Consider the following 20,541-nt stretch of genomic DNA (forward strand, 5'->3'; position numbering starts at 1 on the left):
TCAGTTTCTCATATGTTTGAGTAAAAGGAACATTGTTGTTTTATTCTATAAGCTACGGACAACATTTCTCTTAAATTCCAAATAAAAATATTGTCATTTACAGCATTTATGTGCAGAAAATGAGAAATGGCTGAAATAACAAAAAAAGATGCAGAGCTTTCAGACCTCAAATAACACAAAGAAAAGAAGTTCACATTCATACAGTTTTAAGAGTTTAGAAATCAATATTTGGTGAAATAACCCTGGTTTTTAATCATGGTTTTCATGCATCTTAGCATGTTCTCCTCCACCAGTCACACTGCTTTTGGATAACTTTATGCCACTCCTGGTGCAAAATTCAAGCAGTTCAGCTTGGTTTAATGGCTTGTGATCATCCATCTTCATCTTGATTATATTCCAGAGGTTTTAAATTTGAAACAATCTAAGAAACTCATAATTTTTAAGTAATCTCTTATTTATTTATTATTATTTTTTTATATATTGATGCAATAAATTGTATTTTAGATGTGACATTATTATGCCACAAGAAAAAAAATAGCTTGTCTCAGCATAAGCAGGGACTGTGTTGGCTAGTAAATTGCATTTGTTGCACAATAAAACACAGATATTAAAATGGGGTTTCTTCATGGCGCCACAGGTTGCACACATGATACTGCTCCAGGAGTTGTGGGCTCAATCCCTGTCCCTTTCCCTGTCCCCGGTCACTGTCCTTGCATGTCCCCTCCTACTGAGCTTTCTTGTCCTGTGCTTATAAGTATATAAATAGCTGCAGGGGGGAATTTATAATATTCTAAATGATGGTTATATGACAACACTTTATTGTAGGGCACCATGACACTTAAATACATGACACATTTGTTGACAACTTGATATAAACATTAATCGAGGATTATCTCCAACAAGTGCCCAGTTATAATAAATGCTGCATTTGTAATTTGAATGTCATTTCACACAAAAAATAGTAACTGCAACTGGTAAGAGTTAGCATAAACCATTATACAATATGAATAGGTTTATGTCTGTGGTCTTGAAAAGCGCAAACATGCATTGTTTAATGTACATAGAAGTCAGGTCTGTTAGGTACTTTGCAACCAACTCTCTCTCTCAGTCTGGTCTGGTCCAGTCTGTCCAGGCTCTATTTTAAGCCTGGGGTCTACTGGGAAAAGGAGACTCCAAGAGTGTTGTAATGTAAGACTCATTAGTGGGGTAAACCCCCCACAGTCTGAGGGATGATCACACAGTACTGCGATCAATCAACTCATCTACTCCTCACTCCTTCTCACTCGTATAATCGGATTCTGAACTATGAATCAATACTACATTTAATATATTGGAAGTTGTATTATGTGCATTTCATATTATTTGGTATAAACCTTGCTAAAATCTTTTTTACAGTAAAAATAAAAGGGATATGCATGTCAATCTACTTTACTTCTGCTCAACAGATTTACTTATTTCAGATAGGGCAGGTCCCTAAAAAGAAATGCACTGTCGTTTTTACTAGCAGTTGTTTATATTCCACTTTTTATTGCACCTGTTGTTACTCGCATTCACTTCCAATCACGTTTGCCCTTAACAAATCCCAATTAAATCTCCTTTTTCTCCAACAGCCACCAAACTCATGTGCTCTTTCGGGGCACACCCCAAATTCCAAGTCACAGCCATGCTCACCCTCATTTCTCTCATTCACTTCCATTCATTTCTGCACACACCCAATCCATAGTTTCTGTGTCCCAACAGCCACCAAACGTCATGAACTGAGCTCAAATCCACAGCCATACTGACCTACAGTCATGTGTTTGCCATTTTTCATCCTTTGTTCTTCATACTCTTCCATTCATTTTTGCACATGCCCAACGTTTCTGTGTCCCAACAGCCAACAAACTTCCACAGTAATACTGACTCACACTGTTATTACTTTTTTAATCCTTTGTTCCTCTCATTCTTAATTTCTTTCAGAAAAGAAACTGCTACTTTTACTTCTTGTTCTAACTTTGAAATTTGAAATCTAGCTTTGAAACAGAAAGAAATCTGATGTGCCATCTCAAACCTGTCAGTACAAAATATAGGTCAAATTGACATGCAATAAATGATGTAACTGTGTAAGTCATTTCAGAATGGCTAATTCTAACTGCAAATAGCTAATTATTAGCAATCAGTGGCTATCAGAGGTTTATAATTGTAAATCAAGTGTTAAATAGACTCATTACGAAATAAGCAGCATTTGAGAGGCTATTTGCTATAATCATAACAAATCCTAATGCATCCTGTCAATGGACATTATCAGATTCTGGATCTGATGCGGCTCTCAGTAATTTCTCTTTGTTTTCTCATTATCTTCACACGTCTTGGTAAACTGATTTGTTTACTTGAAGCTGATGATCAAGGCCTTGTCTTTCATGTGTCGCCGCAAGGCAAAGTAACCTCGTCGCCGCAGATAAGGCCGCAGTCTCGGCAGCGTCTCGGCCATCTTATCTACCCTCAGCCAGCCGTCCGCATCTGACCACCATCTGGAATGCTCCAGACGCATCAGAGCGTCCCGCCTAAATCTGGACGTTTAAATGGTGGCCAGCGCGTCAGGCTAGGCTGATCAACACGCAGGCTTGCTCTTGTGTTAAAGGCCAGCACGCAGACTCGCTCTTGTGGTAAAGGGCAGCTGTCACTGCCTCACATCTCCATGGGATGTTTCTCGGTCATTTCAACCCGCTGCAGAAAACCTGGCAGCAGATAGAAGGACCCCTTCATTCGCTCACAACATCAAACAAAAACGCATTTCAGCGAGCAACAGAAATTCAGATCTGCTGCTTCCGGGCAAGTGTAAGGCATGTGGTATGTTTGAACAGGAAAAAGAAGAGGACTTGTTGGATCTTTTGTTGTTTTGGGTTTCCTTGTTTCGCTCAAGAATTTTTTTTTTTTTTAAGAATTAATTAAATAATTAAAAATGTTTGAATTGAATAAAAGATGACGTGGGGTGGGGTGTTAATCATCCAATATCCGGACCTCACTAAACATTGTGCAATCAAATCCTTACAGCAATACTGCTATTAGAAAGCATTCTCTGGACAGTAGAGACAGTTACTCCAACAAAAACAGAGTTAACTCATTTTAATCCTCTTTCTTACGGATGAAGCTTTAAACAAGCCAATGTTCCAGTTGCATATTTTGTTGTTTTGTGTTCTTTTGTTTGTTTGCTTTCTATTTTCGCTTAGGAAAAAACACTTTTTACAGTTAATTAAATAATTTAGAAATGTTTGATTTAATATACACTGCCTGGCCCAAAAAAGGTCACAATTTACTTTCTAATATTTCATAGGATCGCCTTTAGCTTTGATTGCAGCTTTATGCATTCACTGTGGCATTGTTTCAATAAGCTTCTGCAATGATTCACAAGATTTATTTTAATCCAGTGTTGCATTAATTTTTTACCAAGATCTTGCAGCATTGATGATGGTAGAGTCTGACCACTGCACAAAGTCTTCTCCAGCACATCCCAAAGATTCTCAATGGCGTTAAGGTCTGGACTCTGTGGTGAACAATGCATGTGTGAAAATGATGATCTTCCTGAATCACTCTTTCACAATTCCAGCCCCATGAATCCTGACACTGTCATCTTAGAATATGCCCGTGCCATCAGGGAAGAAAAAATCCATTGGGTTAAGTTAAGGAGTTGGGGGGAGTTGGGGATGAGGTGGGGTTGTAATCATCCAACATCCTGACCTCACTAAACATTGTGCCGACAGCTGAATGCAATCAAATCCTCACAGCAATGCTGCTTCAAAATCTAGTAACAAGCCTTCCCTGGACAGTAGAGATACTTACATCAACAAAAGCAGGGTTAACTCAATTTAATACTCTTTTCTCATGGATTAAGCTTTAAATGAGCCGATGTTCCAGTGCTTTTACATAGAAATAGAAGGTTTGATCCAATTTCCAGTTTTGCAAAAACACTCTCACCTCCTCCTCCTCCTCCTCTGTCCAGCTACATCTCTCTGCTGTGTTGGCTGAGTTTGTTTCCTGCATCCAAAACTGCACACCTCCACACTTTTCTTACTACAGTAATGAGTACACTTCTAATGGGGGTGCTCTATTTTTATACACCAGTTTATTGTGGTGGTGTGTGGGTTGGGAGGCACATATAACTGCCACAAAACACATTTGGCACTAAAAACATGTGTTTTCACTTTTCCAGAAGAAGATGTTTCCATTGAAGGGTTTGAAAATATATATTTCTGGTATTTACCTGCTAATGCTGAACAGAAATAAAAAAAAAAAAACAGTTTGTGAAATTTATTAAATAATTACAGAGAATTCATTTCAATTTCAGTCATTTACATCAGCCATTTTTAAATGTTAGATGGTCAACAAACAGTTGATATTGTATAGGTTACACTTAATCATTTCCAAATCTCTTCTTGAGACAACCTAGTATCTTGTAGTAGCCATCTAATACTTCTTCTGGTTGGTTGTTCCTTCATTTAAATGTTTAAGGTGTGTTTAAGGTGGCAGTCCGTATTATTTTTGCATCTAAAATTGTTTCACTCAATAATAAAAAAAAACACTTTTTAGAATGAATTAAATAATTTAAAATGTTTGAATTGAGTTGAGGATGAGGTAGGGTGGGGTGGTAATCATCCTACATCCTGACCTCATTAAACATTGTGCCGACAGCTGAATGCAATCAAATCTTCACAGCACTGCTGCTTCAAAATCTAGTGGAAAGCCTTTTCCGGACAGTAGAGACAGTTACTCCAACAAAAATAGTGCTAACTCATTTAAATCCTCTTTCTTATGGATGAAGCTTTAAATAAGCCAATGTTCCAGTACTTTTAAACTGAAAGCAGATTAATTTCTAAAAAGAGAAGGAATAAACTATTGGGTTTAATGGTACCAGTGTCTCTCACTTAAGTGTAACTAATAGTGTGAAAGCGACAAAAATACTATTTATCAAACAAACCTTTGTTTTATTGTGTTGTATGTAAAACACAGTTCTAAACAGTGGCTCTCTTTTTGCAGACTTTGCTAACTTCGTCTTGTCCGCGTTCGTAAAATGTTGATTTTTTTTTTATTAGTTTCTTTGCTGCTTAGCTGACTGAAAGTAAACGATTCTTCATGTTAATGATCCAAATAAATCAATGTTATCTCAGAGCGTGACGCTGGCTGTCTATAGAAATACCCCAGTGGTTTAACCACCTGTTCTTTATCTGCTGCGTCTGTAGCGTTTAGTTGATTATTGCAGACAGTCGCTCAGACGTTTTACCCTGATCTTTATAAATAAAATAGAATTGACTCAAAACACACCTGTAATAGAATCCAGTGGGCAGGGGCTGATGCGGCGTGTCGAAATTATTGTTGCTGTAGATGCAGCAGATAGAAATTGGGTTGGAAACCTGGAGTTTTTCATTTAAATCATCTTTTAAATCTAAAGCGAGGGCTGCAGTGATGTCCCACCAACTGCAGTAGAGCTCAGACGGCCGGCACATCAGCGGGGGGACAGGCAGCGGAGTCCAGAATGCTCGCAGCTTGCACACGGCCCACTGAAGCCCATTCTCACGCCTGTCAGGGCCTGATTTATCTTGTTTAAAGGGGTGAGATTGGCTTTTGGATAAAGCAGAGGATATAGTCCTGCGTTTCCCTTGAGGCAGTGAGATAGATAGGCTGCCTTGGCGTGTCACGGTGCAAAAGATTGATTTGTGGTTGGTTGTGGTCTGGGGGATATAGGATTCTGGAAACACACTGACACTCAGCTTTTATTCTCTTTATAAAGCTTCAGAGCGCTCTCTTTGATCAGCATTGTATTGATGCTGGAGTGAAGCGGATGTAGGCTACCTTGCTGTGGAAAAGAGATTTTCTTTTTAATATTTTTTAACAGGTTCTGCTGCAATGACTGACATAACTGGACCGATGGCTAAATGATGCATCACAGCAAGGCGTTTTATGTGTTGTCGGCCCACTGATCTTATTTTGCAGTGTGATTGTAGTTTGCAGTGTGGCGTTTCTGAGGTAAATTATTCAACATTCACACAATGATTGTTGCAAGATTAATGAACCTACAACCTCAATTGTCTCAATAAAGACAAACAAAAAAAAACTCAATGTTAATGAGTCTTACTAACTATTTACTTTGCAGCGTGGTGGCTTAGTTGTTAGCATGTTTGCCTCAAACCAAACTGAACTGCTTGAATTTTTGCACCAGGAGTGGCATAAAGTTATCCAAAAGCAGTGTGTAAGACTGGTGGAGGAGAACATGCCAAGATGCATGAAAACTGTAATTAAAAACCAGGGTTATTCCATCAAAGATTGATTTCTGAACTGTTGTCCGTAGTTTCTAAAATAAAATGTCAATGTTAACTTTACTCAAGCATATACATATAAATAGAAAAAAACAGAGAAACAGATTTAGAAACTGAGCTGGTCTCTTAATGTTTTTTTTGGAGCTGTATGTATGTGTGTGGACTCAGATATGGATTGGTGGGTGGATGAAGGCTGAGTGTAAGTGATTGTGTGTAGAATGTAATTGTAAAGTGTCCTTGGGTGCCTAGAAAGGCATAAAGGCACCATATAAATGTAACTGTAAGTAAGTAAGTACTTTGACTTGCATTTTATTGCAGATTATACAAACCCAAGATATTTCAGGTGGTTAAGTTCATTTCATTTGTTAACATAAGGTGTTATCTTGTCCCATTTTTCCTGCAAACACAAGAGGTACAGCAGTACAAGGTTTTCTAAAGCCCTATACTGACGGCATTATTTTCTTGGGGGGACGTCTGTGAAAAATATTTCACATTTCTACTCAGTGATAAAACTCTTGTGTCCGGACTGCAATTGAAAAAACAGTGAGTTTTTTGGCTTTCTCGGTCACATGACATCGCGTTGTCACGTGATATCAGGTTTTTCACACGGAGCATGATGGTGCGGTTACGTTGATCTCCATGGTAATTTACGTGGATCTCCAAAGTGTAATTATGGTGCGTGGCAGTGGACAAACAGCTATTTTTTTAAACGCAAGGTGAACAAACTCCGGACGGGACTAAAATTACTGGAGGACCTCGGAGTTCAGTGAAAAACAGTAGATAATTCAGCCTGTAATTTTCTCAGAGGACGTCTGAGAAAAACACGTACTGTAATTCCAGACAGGAATAAAATTAAAGAGGATCCCCCATAAAAGAGAAAATTACCCCAGGACCCCATGAGAAACTAATCTCATCCAGACAGGGCTATAGATGTATTTTATATGTATATTTTTTTACAGAATTCTTCACACATTTCCTTTTTCGGGGATATCTACGAACTTCAGGCAAGCCTGTCCAAACCCATTTATTACTATCTTATTCTGCAGCCAAGCCTCTGTAATAAGTGCAGCATGTGGTTTTGCATTGTCTTGTTGAAAAACACACAGAAAAACGCATGTATGTCCGTAGAAAGACTTAGAGCATGTGTACACTTACATTACAGAAAGGCACTGACACAATTGAATGCCATGACCAAGCCTGCCTTTGTCTTTGTTCTGTAGCACAAATTGTCCATTTCCTCCTAAAAAGATTTGGAATGTTTTTTGTTTTTTTTTTCTAATTTTCCTATTTTCTCCCCAGTTTACACAGCCAATTACCCAACCCACTCATTAGGACTCCCCCTATCACTAACAATGCCCCAACACAGTAGGAGGGCGAAGACCAACACATGCCTCCTCCGATACATGTGAAGTCAGCCACCACTTCTTTTCGAGCTGCTGCAGCACTGCCGAGTAGCATCACAGCGCACTCTGAGGAAAGCGCAGCAACTCGGTTCCGATACATCAGCTCACAGATGCCCTGTGCTGCAGACATCACCCTAGGAGTGATGTGGGAAAGAGTGCCATCTACCCACCCGAAGGGAGCAGAGCCAATTTTGCTCGCCCTGAGCGCCAGCAGCTTGATGGCAGAGCTGCATGAGCGGGGGTTCAAACTGCGACCTTCCGCTCATAGTGGCAGCGCTTTAGACCGCTGGACCACTCGGCTTCCTTTGGAATGTTAGTTTGATTGACCACAATACCATGTATCCATGTACATTGCAGAAACCTCTAAGGAGTCAATGCAGTCAATTCTGGACATGGTTAACATAAGTCGTCTGTTTTGCACAGTACATTTTAAGTGGTATTTTTAAATTTAATTATGTTTGTGTTGTTTTCAGATTAACTGCATGTGTTAGCACTTTAATGTTGACAGCCCTATTTTAAACATTTAATTGTTTTTTTTTTTCATTATTTGGTACAAGCTGATGATCCTCTGCCCAGCTTTGCTCAGGGTTTTTTTTTTTACCTTCATTCTAATAGCACAGAGATCACCAGCTTTCTACAGAGTACTTCATGTGGCCTTCAGGAAACAGTAGAGCAGAGAGAGCTTCAAAGAATGGGTTTGGTTTCCATGGACGAGCAGCTCCATCCAAGCCTTCATACATCACCAAGCGCAACGCAGGTGAGGGAATACTTTCCAGAAACGCTGTAAGATTGTGACATCTAGTGTTGAGAATGAGAAAGAACCACCTTCTCCACAAAACATACAGATGTGACCAGTGTGATGCATGTTTTAAGAGCATGTTTTTGATAGCCCTCAGGAATGGCAGCGTGATGGTGCTTTTGAATTGATATATTTGTTTTTTATGCATTCGTTTTCCAACCTCCAATATTATAATGTTAACTCTAAAACTACACAGTACATTGCATAAAATATTATGTCATAAAGTTGTGTTAAAACTCAGACAAAATTCATTATTATTTATAATAAAATGTTCACCTCTTGGATGTTTACTTCCATTTATAAATGTTATAAATAGTATTTACAATATATGTGTATTATTTTACATTTATATAATGTATTTTATATTATATACAATAAAAAGACCTCTTTAATGTCAAAGTGAATATAAGGTTGTACAAGTAATGTCAATTAACTGGAATTATATTAGGTAAAATAATTAATTACAGAACTATTCACCCCTTTTAATGTAACTGTCCTGATTTAACAGAGGTCCAGGCAATTAGTGTTAGTAGTATTTTTTTTTTCAAACCAAATCATATTAATCATGCATTTATACAAAGTAATAAATACTTTTTGTAGACAATGTATATGCCAGTTATAGTTATGCTGTTATTTAAACAGTTTTATAAGATAAATTAGCTCATTTAAACACTTTTTCTTAAATTTATGTATGGTAAAAAAATATTTTTAATGATTACAATTTGATTTGATTTATTTATTTTAAATAACAGGGACAATACACATTAATCAACATTATTATTTTATAATATAAATGTGCCAGATTCGGCCAGATGGCTATTTTTCATCTGCTGTCGCTGGGCAGGTTGATGTTCTAAAGGAAACCATCTTAAACAGATTAATCAAAAATAATTTGGTTGCATTAGACAGTTTGACCAGTTTTAATATGATTTCACTTTCCAATATGTTTTTGCAGTTTGCCGTTTGATGTAAACTCCTGCTAAACTACTTGCAACCAACAGAAAAAAAACACTGTTTAACTTCTCTTTTTAGATGAAATCCCAGCCGAGCTCCTCTCGAGTAAATCTTAACTCCAAACACATCTCACTGCAGTCCCACATCTTTTATTATTTATCCAGCAAATGAAAGACCTACACAAGTACACAGTGCAGTGCAAGTTTACGTGCAAAAACAGCTTTGATATGCACATGGTACAGTTCTAATAGAATCAATGAATAATTAATAATAGAGCTTCAGCAATAAAACATAAAGCATCTGCTGTAACTCAGATTATATTCAAATCATAGTGCAGAACTGTTACATAGCACCGGAAACAAGCTCTACTACTTCTGACCGTCTGTGGCGCCAGTAATGGATTACTGGGGTTAACACTGTTTTACCACTTTCTAGTTTCATAGTTTACACTCTATGACCTTCTGTCTAGTCTTGGACTGTGTGTTGAATGGAGATTTCCCATTAAAAGGAAACTATGGTCTGAGTAGGCTTAATCCCTGTCTGGGAAACTAAACCTGCGTGTCTAAGTGTTTGTGAACACCCCTTCTTTTAATAAATGCTTTCAGCTACCCTAAGGTTACATTCACATTAAAAGGCTGAGGTCACTAAAATCAGATTTTTTGCTCAATGTAGCTCAGATCTGAAATTTTCATGGCTGTGTGAACGTGCCAAATGCCATTTTTTTGTCAAGTCAGATTTGAGTCACTTTCTTATGTGGTCCTAAATCAGATACTTATCCAATCCATGGACATGCGGCATGAATGTGAACGGTCAAATCAGAATTCATAAATTTTTTTGCTTTTATGCATGCACTACTTGCTTCTCTCTCTTACCCACACATCTCTTGGTGCAGCTGTGCAGCTATAGCTGCAAAAAACAGCAAAAGCAAAACGCCTGGCCTTTTTTCTCCTCCTCGACCTGAGCATGTACTTCAGAAGAGCTGTTTGCTCTCCACTCCAGCAAAAGATGCTCCACATATGAGCTGCTATCACATCCATTTTTCCTTTATAAAGCTACGAGTTGTCTCTCAAACATGGCGTTTTTTTGTTGTTGGTGAAGAAGGCGACGTTTATATACATATCAATGTGCACATGTGAGCCGTTTCAGGGACAGATTCGTTCACATTACACACAGATACAAATCACTTACATTTGTGAATGTGATCCGTCAAAATCTGAGCAAAAAATCAATTTGAGCAATGTGGCTTGTAATGTGAACGTAGCTTAAGTTGCACCCATTGCTGACACACAGATGAGTAAATACAGATTACTGTTTACTCCCTGTAAAGTATAGGGTATAAAGCCCCCAGTATTGAGCTCTGGAGCAGTGGAACTGATCTGGAATGATGGTGCTACATCCAGATCTTCAGTACCAGTATCTCACTAACTGGTGGCTGAAAGCAATCAAAACAGCTCCAAAAATCTAGTAGATACCTTCCCTGAACAGTAAAGACAGTCACTCCAACAAAAGCTATAATACACTTGATTTCAGAAGAAACAATTTATTTGGAACCATCCCAATACTTCCTTATTACTTCCCATATAGTGTATATAGAGTATATTTTTATGAATAAGAAAAAAAAAATGGTTTAGTAGACTGGTTAGTGTTTTTCAGCTTGTCCACCATGCATGTGTACAGAATGTCCTTTAGTGATGGCACAAATTACTCTTCCTGTATGTAGGGGGAGCCTTGTTGCAAAAGAAACGCCAGTTCTTGTGTGATGCTGTGATAAGCTTTGGTCTCAGCCTCATCTTCTCAGCCTGTATTCAACTTCTAAATGTATGTATGTATATATGTACGTATGTATTTTTACGCACATTCTATATAAAAGCTTGGAAATGTAAAATGTAATTTTTGATATGTATGTTTCAGGCTAAATTAACTAGTGCTTTACAAATAAATATATTGGATACTTGCAAATACCACATTTCTTGAACTCAAATAAAGAACAGAACCTGAACTGATCATTTCTGTGCAACTGTACAATGCTAAAGCCACTGCATCTCTTCTGCTTTCTTTGGAGCTACTTCTAAAACTGGCTCTTGCCTTGGTGAAGGAGCTGGTGATGAAACTGGTAATAAAGCTGGTAATGGTAAAGGATCTGGTGATAGAGCTGGTTCTGAAACTCGTAATGGTAAAGGAACTGGTGATGAAGCTGGTGATAGAGCTGGTAATGGTGAAGGAGCTGGTGATAGAGCTGGAAATGGTGAAGGAACTGGTGATGAAGCTGGTGATAGAGCTGGTAATGGTGAAGGAGCTGGTGATGAAGCTGGTGATATAGCTGGTAATGGTGAAGGAGCTGGTGATGAACCTGGTGATAGAGCTGGTAATGGTGAAGGAGCTGTTGATAGAGCTGGTAATGGTGAAGGAGCTGGTGATAGAGCTGGTAATGGTGAAGGAACTGGTGATGAAGCTGGTGATAGAGCTGGTAATGGTGAAGGAACTGGTGATGAAGCTGGTAATGGTGAAGGAACTGGTGATAAAGCTGGTGATAGAGCTGGTAATGGTGAAGGAGCTGGTTCTGGAACTGCTTTGGGGACTGGACCGGGCACTTTTGATGGAGCTGCTTCAGTAGCTGAAATTGGTCCTGTTGATGGAGCTGGTTTTGGAGCAGAAACTGGCACTGGATTTGAAACTGAAAGTGGTGATGGAACCGGAGCTGGGTCCTCCACCATAGCTGTCTTTTTAGATGTTCCTGCAAGAGAAGAAAAGATAAGCTTTGTAGTGACAGTGTACTAGTTCTGTAATCTCCATATAATGGTTGCAGGTTAGGTAAACATGTGGTGTTTTTACTTCTGAGGTAGTTTCTGTGGAGGCGGTGACAAAGCATCAGACCAAAGAAGAAGACGAAACCGATGAAGCCGGTGATCATTCCACACAAGAGAAAACTATAGCTGCCTGTAGTCTGAATTATCTGCAGTCAAAGTTTTCAGATTATTAGTCTCAATAAACTTAACAGCTCTCAAATCTCAAAGCTCAGAAATCTCACGATTCTTACCGATCCAACCAGCACCTGCAGGACCATTTCACCCATTCCAGCAGAGGTTACTAGAACTGTTGTGGCACAACCTGAAAGAAACAGAGTATTTGTGTTTGTGTTCTTACATTTATATTTAACTGAAGGTTCTAAACATGTTCTATGGAGGGATCGGGGTCGGCAATGGGCGGCCCACAGACCAGATATGGCCTGCAAGCATGAAACATATGGCCTGTGAGGTGTTTTGAGCTATAATGAACAATAATGAAATGCTTTTTTTGGCGAGCTTTTGTTTACGTCCCTCCCCTTTATCTCTGTCGTGCTCGGCATTTCTTTAGTAATAGCCCTTTCTTGTTTTTTCGCCTGTTCTTGGGCTTCGTATCTCCTTATAAGGGCATTTTTTTCCCGACTGTGTTCCAATTCACTAGTCGAGGCAGTGATAGTACATTGGACCGCGACTCTGATGACACGGGTTCGATCTTGCGTGAGGAGCGGTGAGTTTATTTATTTATTTTTTCCTTTCTTCTTGGGTTTACATGCTTTGAGATCAACTGTTCTGCAATTAGGTTCAACAACCTTCTGTGCTGGAGAGCTACCAGTCTGTAGCACTCCATCCAATTACACTTCATTTTCCAAAACAGATTTTTTTTTTGGCCTGCCACATAATGGCTTGAAAAATATCTTACCCGCGGCCAAACTTAACTGCCGACCCCTGGTTTATGGTTTTACGACTATTAGATTTAGAGCAACAATGTGTTGCATTTGTGTCTTAAAATAGTGTTTATGCTTCGCACTGATTTCACTGATGACGTGGCATGCTGCTACCTGCACTGTGTAACATTGGTGACTTTGGTAGACAGAACGATGCTCAAGAAACCTGTGTAACACTCTGTAACCTGAGTCATATTTTAGTAAAATTCTTTAATATAACTCTACTGTGTCAGTTCATACATTTCTTTCACTTTTATTGACAGTTTTAGATTCCTTAGCTTGTCCAGAATTGCATGTGTGCAATGTGTTTTTAATACCAAATACCAGTTCTTACATAATGCAGCTTTACATGTTGGCTTAAGGTTATGTTCACTGTTAAATATGTTATGCTTAATATTCATAGTAGTCTGCATATTGTAGTGTAATATTCATAGTATGTGGGCAGTGATGATTACATTGTTTGTAACATATTACATAACATATTCATTTTTTAATGAGCCATTAGTGTTGTATAAGGTTATAGGGTTATAGAGATTTTATAGTTTTTGTTAAATAAACATTGAAGAATCAACTAAAATATGTGTGTTTATTTTTTTACCCTGGTAGTCCAGAATGTCTTCAGTGTAAGCAAGCATGCATGGGAAGATGCTGCTGAGAAACAGACCCAGTAAACATGTTCCTATGAAAAGGAACAGGCTACTAGTGTAGAAAATCAGCAGCAAGAGCACAGTGACTATCACACCAGCCTGAAATTACACATAAACAGAGAGGAAGAAAGTATGAGAGTCTTATAAATGTAAGATGTAGAAAGAAGACATAGAAAACAGTGCAACTGAATTTCTACCAGGCTGATGATGAGCAGGTACACAGGTCTGAGGCGATAGGCCAGCGGAATAGATAACAGCCTTCCTCCAGTGATGGCGGCCCAAAAGACGCAGGGCAGGTAGCCGGCTGTTTTGTGATGCAGCAGCATCGGAGGAGATACAGCGTATGTGTAGGCAAAACCGGCATAGGCCCCCTACAACCAAAATGAGTTATGAATGAATCACAAATTTACTTTGTATTTTTTTTACAAATATTTATTTTTACAATAATTTATTAATGTGCCATTTCTATAGTTTCGTGATCTTGTTTTTGTGTGTATATGTCCTGAATTAGGTATCTGAAAATAAGGTTTTTAAGTATTTTTTAAAAGGCTATTTTTTTGTCTATTCACCACTGAATAATTAATGTATTTGTATTGTTTTTCAAAGAAAAAGCAATTACAAAATTACAACTGAAAAATGTTTACACACTTAACATTTTTCAATCCCAGCAGACATATTAGTAAAGCATAATATACAGCTCTCTGATTTTGCTATTTATAGGTATATGTTGGAGTAAAATGAGCGTTGTTTTATTCTACAAACTATGGACAACATTTCTCCCAAATTCCAAATAAAAATATTGTAATTTAAAGCATTTATTTGCAGAAAATGAGAAACGGCTGAAATAACAAAAAACATGTCAAACAATGCAAAGAAAAGTCGTTCATATTCATAATGTTTTAAGAGTTTTGAAATCAGTATTTGGTGGAATAATCCTGGTTTTTAATCAAAGTTTTCATGCATCTTGGCATGTTCTCCTCCACCAGTCTTACACACTGCTTTTGGATAACGTAATGCCTCTCCAGGTGCAAAAATGAAAGCAGTTCAGCTTGGTTTGATGGCTGGTGATCATCCATCTTCCTCTTGATTATATTCTAGAGGTTTTTAATTTGATAATATCAAAGAAACTAATCATTTTAAGTGGTCTCTTATTTTTTCCAGAGCTGTATATTCTAATCATCAATTTACTTTAACAGTACTCTAGTCACTAGCAAGGCTACCTCAGTTAGCTAACGTTACTGTACTAGCCCTGTATAGTTCATATCCTTCATGTGAAGAGGTAGGAAACAGTGAGTGATACTGAACACTTTCTCTAATTGAATTTACATCAGTATAGCATAATAATTATGCAACAGCAATACAATTAATGGCAGCCTCTGGTAAACAACAGTGCTAAGGAAGGAGAAAGTGAAGTGTGAGCCTGACTCAGCTACTGAAAATAAATTACTTCAGTTTCTACATATTTAGTGCACCTTAAATGTACTATTTTCATCATTGAGGCTTTTCTAAAAACTTTAAGTACCTGATTAACAGTCAAAATGATCAGTGGCTTTCCCACTAATATAGTCAATTCTGAAATCTTTAAAACCTTTAAAACATAGGACATTTAAGTGGTTTAATTACTGCAGAAAAACACAGCAAGCTCACCACAATGCCATCAGTCATGAAGAGGACGATTCCACCCAAAATATGAACTCCAAAAAATGAAGCAGGAAGCTCACGGAAGTTAGAATTCATACAGCAGCTGAAGAGGTCACCATGGCCTAAAAAAAAACGTGGATTAGCTAACATATTTTAGATTTAAAAATACAATTGGTTAAAATCTTTTTTTGTTGTTGTTATTTATTAGTACCTCCAGCATCATGTTCTGAAGCCTCTGCTGTCTCTGGTGTTCGAGTTTCCATAGCCAGTTCATCTTTTTCCAGCAAATGGGAAGAGCCATTATAGCAAAACGGGATCAACTTTTCTTTGTACATCAACACAAACACTGCAATAGGCACTGGAAGCTGGAACACAGGAAAAAATAGGCACTTGCTCTAATCCTGCATAAAATCCTGCATATTGCACACTGTAAAAACATGGCTTTTGGAGTGATGATTACTGTAATATTATGCAAAATAGTAGCCACTCTTTTCAGTCTCTATGGATTTACAAATTAACTCTTTAATTAATGACCCATTCAGAAAGCAGATATACAAGTTAACCAGCAGATTGACTTTCCCAGTAAGGCAAGTTATTGTATGCATAAACTAAAAAAAAACAATGCAGAACATTGATTGTCATGCAATAGAACTAGATGTAGTAAAAAGAATGTAATAAAGTATACTATGATAAATAAAGCATGGACAGACATGCTGGGATTTACAACTGCAGTGTGTATGTAATGATTGTTGAATGAAAAGTTTAATTTTCATTTGAATTCGATTACAAAGTTGGACTCTTACTCTTATTACTGGGAGTCATCTGACATTTATTTTACATTTTTTAAATAATTTTATTTCAAATTAATATCCTACATTAATGAGAGCCATGATCCAGAAGGCGAAGGAGACGCTGGACTGCCCTGTGATTGGTCCTAGGTGTTGAGAGTAGTTGAGAGGTATGGAACTCCTAAAGGCAGCAGCCATGCTGTGTCTGACGTGGTGCATTATTACTGCCTCGTCCTCTGTGCTGTTGGTACCTGGGCAGTGCTCTGCTAAGAAGGGGTCTGCTATTAGAGGGCTTACCAGAGCCCCGAAGCCAATAAAGAAGTGCAGAGCCTAAGAAAATATGAGAGATATAAAGATGTACACACCATCCAAACACACAACTTTACTAAACTTAAAAAAATATTTAAAAAGACAAAAATATCTAGACAAAATATATGTTAATTGAGATGTACAGGGGTAGAACAATAAAACTGAAACACCTGGATTTAGACCGCAATAATTTATTGTCCCGACGGACAGTTCTGTTGGAAACAGGAAAGTTGAGTTGCACATTGAATTCTGCCATGATTTGGGCAGCCGTGGTTTTATGTTCTTTGGGATACAATCTGGGTTAGCACCCGAACATCCCTTTCAGACAGCTTCCTCTTACAGCGTCCACAGTTAATCCTGTTGGATGTGGTTTGTGCTTCTTGGTGTTATTCTGACATTACCCTGGATACCGTGGCTCTTGATACGTCACAAAGACTTTTTGTCTTGGTCACAGATGCACCAGCAAGATGTGCACCAAAAATTTGTCCTCTGTGCTCTTACCCTGCTATTTGAACCTTTACACTCTGCTCTTACTGGTGCAATAATGTGCAATTAATGAAGATTGGCCACCAGGCTGCTCCAATTTAGCCATGAAACCTCCCACACTAAAATGACGGGTGTTTCAGTTTCATTGTCCAACCTCTGTGAAAATATTTGATTTAGTTTATAGTTTAGTTTTTGCATGCCAGCAATGTTTCTTACATATTCTAACACAGCAGATCTTACACACCTGCAGGAAGATTGCAGAGTCTTTCTGATAGAGAGACACCAGCTGAATGTTTGCAATAGTGTCGATGATGCCCATTGCCAGCCCTGACACTGCCATGGCAACAGCCAATAGCAGCACATTGTAGCAGAGCGGGATGATGGCAAAAACTAGGGAAATAACAAGAGAGGAAAGCAGAAGAGCAGCTAGAGCACTGAACAACCTGAGAGAGAGAGAGAGAGAGAGAGAGAGAGAGAGAGAGAAAGAAAGAGAATTTCATTAGATATAGATATAAGACAGTTACTAATTACTTGTACAAACTTACCAAATATTGTCCATTCACACCAGTAAATATGAATGAAATACAGTAACTATATTTTTCACCTGCAAAAAGTAACTTATCATCTATGGTAAAATGAACCTAGTGTTGACCCCAGAGTTGGATCACTGTAACAATCCTGCAAATGGTTACACTACTTAACTCACCCAGCTGTGTTAAAATAAACCAGCATAGATTCTGTCCAATATTTAACCCAAACTAGGTTAACTGGGTTATCGGCACTGATGTTAGATAGATTAAGGCTCATTCAGAGCCATAATTAAATGCTCAATCTATATACACATGGCCGCACATATCAGTAATATTATGTATTAAAAAGAAATTGCGTATGACCCGACTGTTCTCACGTTCTTTCGGGTTATTGTGAAATACAACCTAAAACTCATGAAAGAATAAAAAAACATGTTGATAATATGTAGCAATCCACAACAGCTCACTGAGACTCCTGAATTTTAAGGTATTTATGGTTAGTCATTATTAGAAAATGACAAATGCCAGGTCATTCAATTAAAATCATCTTAGAAGATGCTGTAGGATGTGTCAAAATATTTTTTCAACACATTTAGAGTTCATAATAACTGCTTCGGCTGCTTCTTGCCAGAATGTTAACAAATAATCAACCTTGAATTCCAATCAACACTTGAGAAGAATGGAAGTGCACCGGTCAGAAAGCTGAAACTGAGCCATGTGTGGATTTTGGAGCTTAGAAGTCCAAAGGTATGCATGTGTCAAAAGTATATGTAATATTTTTTCATGTAATAAATTGTACTTATTACTTTATTATGTGTTAAATCAGATTTACTGCATCTCTTAATATTTAAATCAAAATCACATACCTTCACCTGCAAATTCTTTAAAATAATTCTTTTTCAAAACTTTAAACAGCATCTTAGTATGAAATGTAATCAGATTTGTCTGATTTGATGGCTCACATGTGTGTAGCCTACCCTTTTGATAGCCAGATCTAATAAAATGAAATATATGTGCATACCACTTTTTAAAATCTGGTATAAAAACGAATCGCTTAAGACAAGAATATCAAATGCTCCATATTGATGGACTACATAATGATTTAATTAGTTTTTCACTGCATAACATTATTTTTTAGTTTTTGTTAAACACATTTTACTATTACACATTGTAACACATTGTATATATATTAATATAAATCTCTATCTGCAAATACATTGGAAATGAATGTTTTAGAAGGAACTGTATCTTCATAAACAAATAAAATTGATCAGGTTTGTCCTAAAGTTTTGAAAGAGGAAGAGAAGCACAGTTATTCTACTTTTAACCATTTTAAAATATGCTTTATATTTCTAGATATCTAGATATCTAGATATGTTATTGTTTAATGTAAGCAGGCAGTTGTGAAAGCATTTCACTGCTAAATAAACTGTGTATGACTACATTTGTGACAAAGAAACCTTAAAACCATCGAAAGTAAAACTCACGTCTTTTTGAAAACGCCGCCAATCGAGCTGCCGATGAGCAAGCAGAACTGCTGTGAGAAGAAAACCCAGGTGATCTCCTGCAGCGTGGAGTTGGTCTGACATTTCAGATCTAGAACAGTAGGCCCCAGAAAGGCTATACACAGTCCAAAACTAAAGAACACACTCCAGTATGTAAGCGTATGCTGACAGTTCTGTTTAAAAAGCAGTACCAGACGCTCATCAATAAACATACTGTCAGTAAAATGACTCTGAGTCAGCTATACTGATGGATGGCAGTGATCCTGAAGGCTCTGAAGGTGCTGTGCTGATTTAACACCTTTCTATCTTCACTGAAGTCAAATAGTCCATATTTATAGAACCACGTCCTTCCCTCTCATGCAGATGGGAGAAATACATTTTAGTTAATAGCTGAAAACAAGAGCTCCAGTTTTTCTAGGTCTGTCAATGATTTTCATGTGTTGAAATCAGATTTCAGCAGAAGCTACTTTTCTGTGGTTCAGTCTTCCTAACCTGCCCCTTGTTGGGTTAGTTAGTGTGTGAGAGAGACAGATGGCGGTGGGGTGACTGAATATGAATGTGAACAGTTTCTATTATTGTTAATATATGTGCATTAAATGCTGGGAATGCTTAAAAAGTAAGGGCTTATTTTTTTGGTTAGACACATATTGTACATATTAAAAATTATATAAAAATCTGTATTATAAGCTGCATCCATATGTTTTCCTGTGTTTTCCCCGTTTCCTAGTGTGTTTCTCTGGTACTGTTCCTTCACGTGTGTGTAATTTGTAGCTCCGCCCCTTCTCCAGGTGTTCAGTGTTTCTTGTTCGTATTTATAGCACAGTTTAGTCCATGTTTAGCCGTCGGTCTTTGCACCTTCCCCCGTTGTCTGTCACGTCACGTTATTGCTTTCTCCACATTTCATATTTACTCGCTCTTGTTTATTGTCATTCACGTTATTTCTAGTCACGTTTATTTCCTGTTTGTTTCTTTGTTTATTTTGTATATATTTACGTATTTATCCTTTGTATATATATCCCTAGCCCTGTTTGTTATTATCTGTTTTACGTTTCTCCCTGTTGTTTGTTTATGTACATAGATATATTCGTTATTCCCCTGTTTGTTTATTTGTTATTTATTAAAGTATTGGTCTTACCCGCATATAAATCCGCCTCCCGTCTGTTCCCCACGTTACAGTTTGGAGATATTTGGTAGAAATGACAAAATAACTAACCTTTAGAGCATTTTAGATTTCATTTTATGAAATTTTTCATTTCATTTTAGAATTCATTTTATAATAGGGAAAATGGTACACTGTGTAAAATGTATTAAAATATAACTAAATACAGAATGCAAAGATATGCAAATCTCACAGACCCATACTTTACTCACAAAAGAATGTAGAATACGTTTTTGCAATTTCATGAAAAACTTTAACTCACTTTATACTTGAACTTTACTCCAGAAACACATCTCAAAAAAG

At 37.5% G+C, this 20,541-nt stretch overlaps 1 protein-coding gene across 3 annotated transcripts; it reads right to left on the reverse strand.

Annotated features, from left to right (window-relative positions):
* Positions 1 to 10,970: 10,970 nt before the first annotated feature.
* On the reverse strand, positions 10,971 to 19,443 carry mfsd4ab (major facilitator superfamily domain containing 4Ab). Of its 3 annotated transcripts, none has more exons than XM_049463051.1 (11): positions 19,062 to 19,443; positions 17,289 to 17,487; positions 16,337 to 16,579; positions 15,673 to 15,826; positions 15,468 to 15,583; positions 14,018 to 14,191; positions 13,772 to 13,919; positions 12,484 to 12,554; positions 12,279 to 12,399; positions 11,797 to 12,180; positions 10,971 to 11,754 (listed from the first exon to the last, which is right to left on the reverse strand). In XM_049463051.1, the coding sequence occupies exons 1-11, from the start codon at positions 19,289 to 19,291 to the stop codon at positions 11,474 to 11,476; spliced, it is 2,121 nt and encodes a 706-aa protein (XP_049319008.1). In that variant the 5' UTR covers positions 19,292 to 19,443; the 3' UTR covers positions 10,971 to 11,473. The 3 variants fall into 3 exon arrangements, with proteins under 3 accessions (XP_049319008.1, XP_049319009.1, XP_007250026.3); XM_049463052.1 differs by having other exon boundaries at positions 10,971 to 11,556; positions 11,671 to 12,180; positions 19,062 to 19,442; XM_007249964.4 differs by having other exon boundaries at positions 10,971 to 12,180; positions 19,062 to 19,441.
* Between the last annotated feature and the right edge of the window lie 1,098 nt (positions 19,444 to 20,541).

This window comes from Astyanax mexicanus, chromosome 13 (genome assembly GCF_023375975.1).
Source record: "Astyanax mexicanus isolate ESR-SI-001 chromosome 13, AstMex3_surface, whole genome shotgun sequence".
Lineage (NCBI taxonomy): Eukaryota > Metazoa > Chordata > Actinopteri > Characiformes > Acestrorhamphidae > Astyanax > Astyanax mexicanus.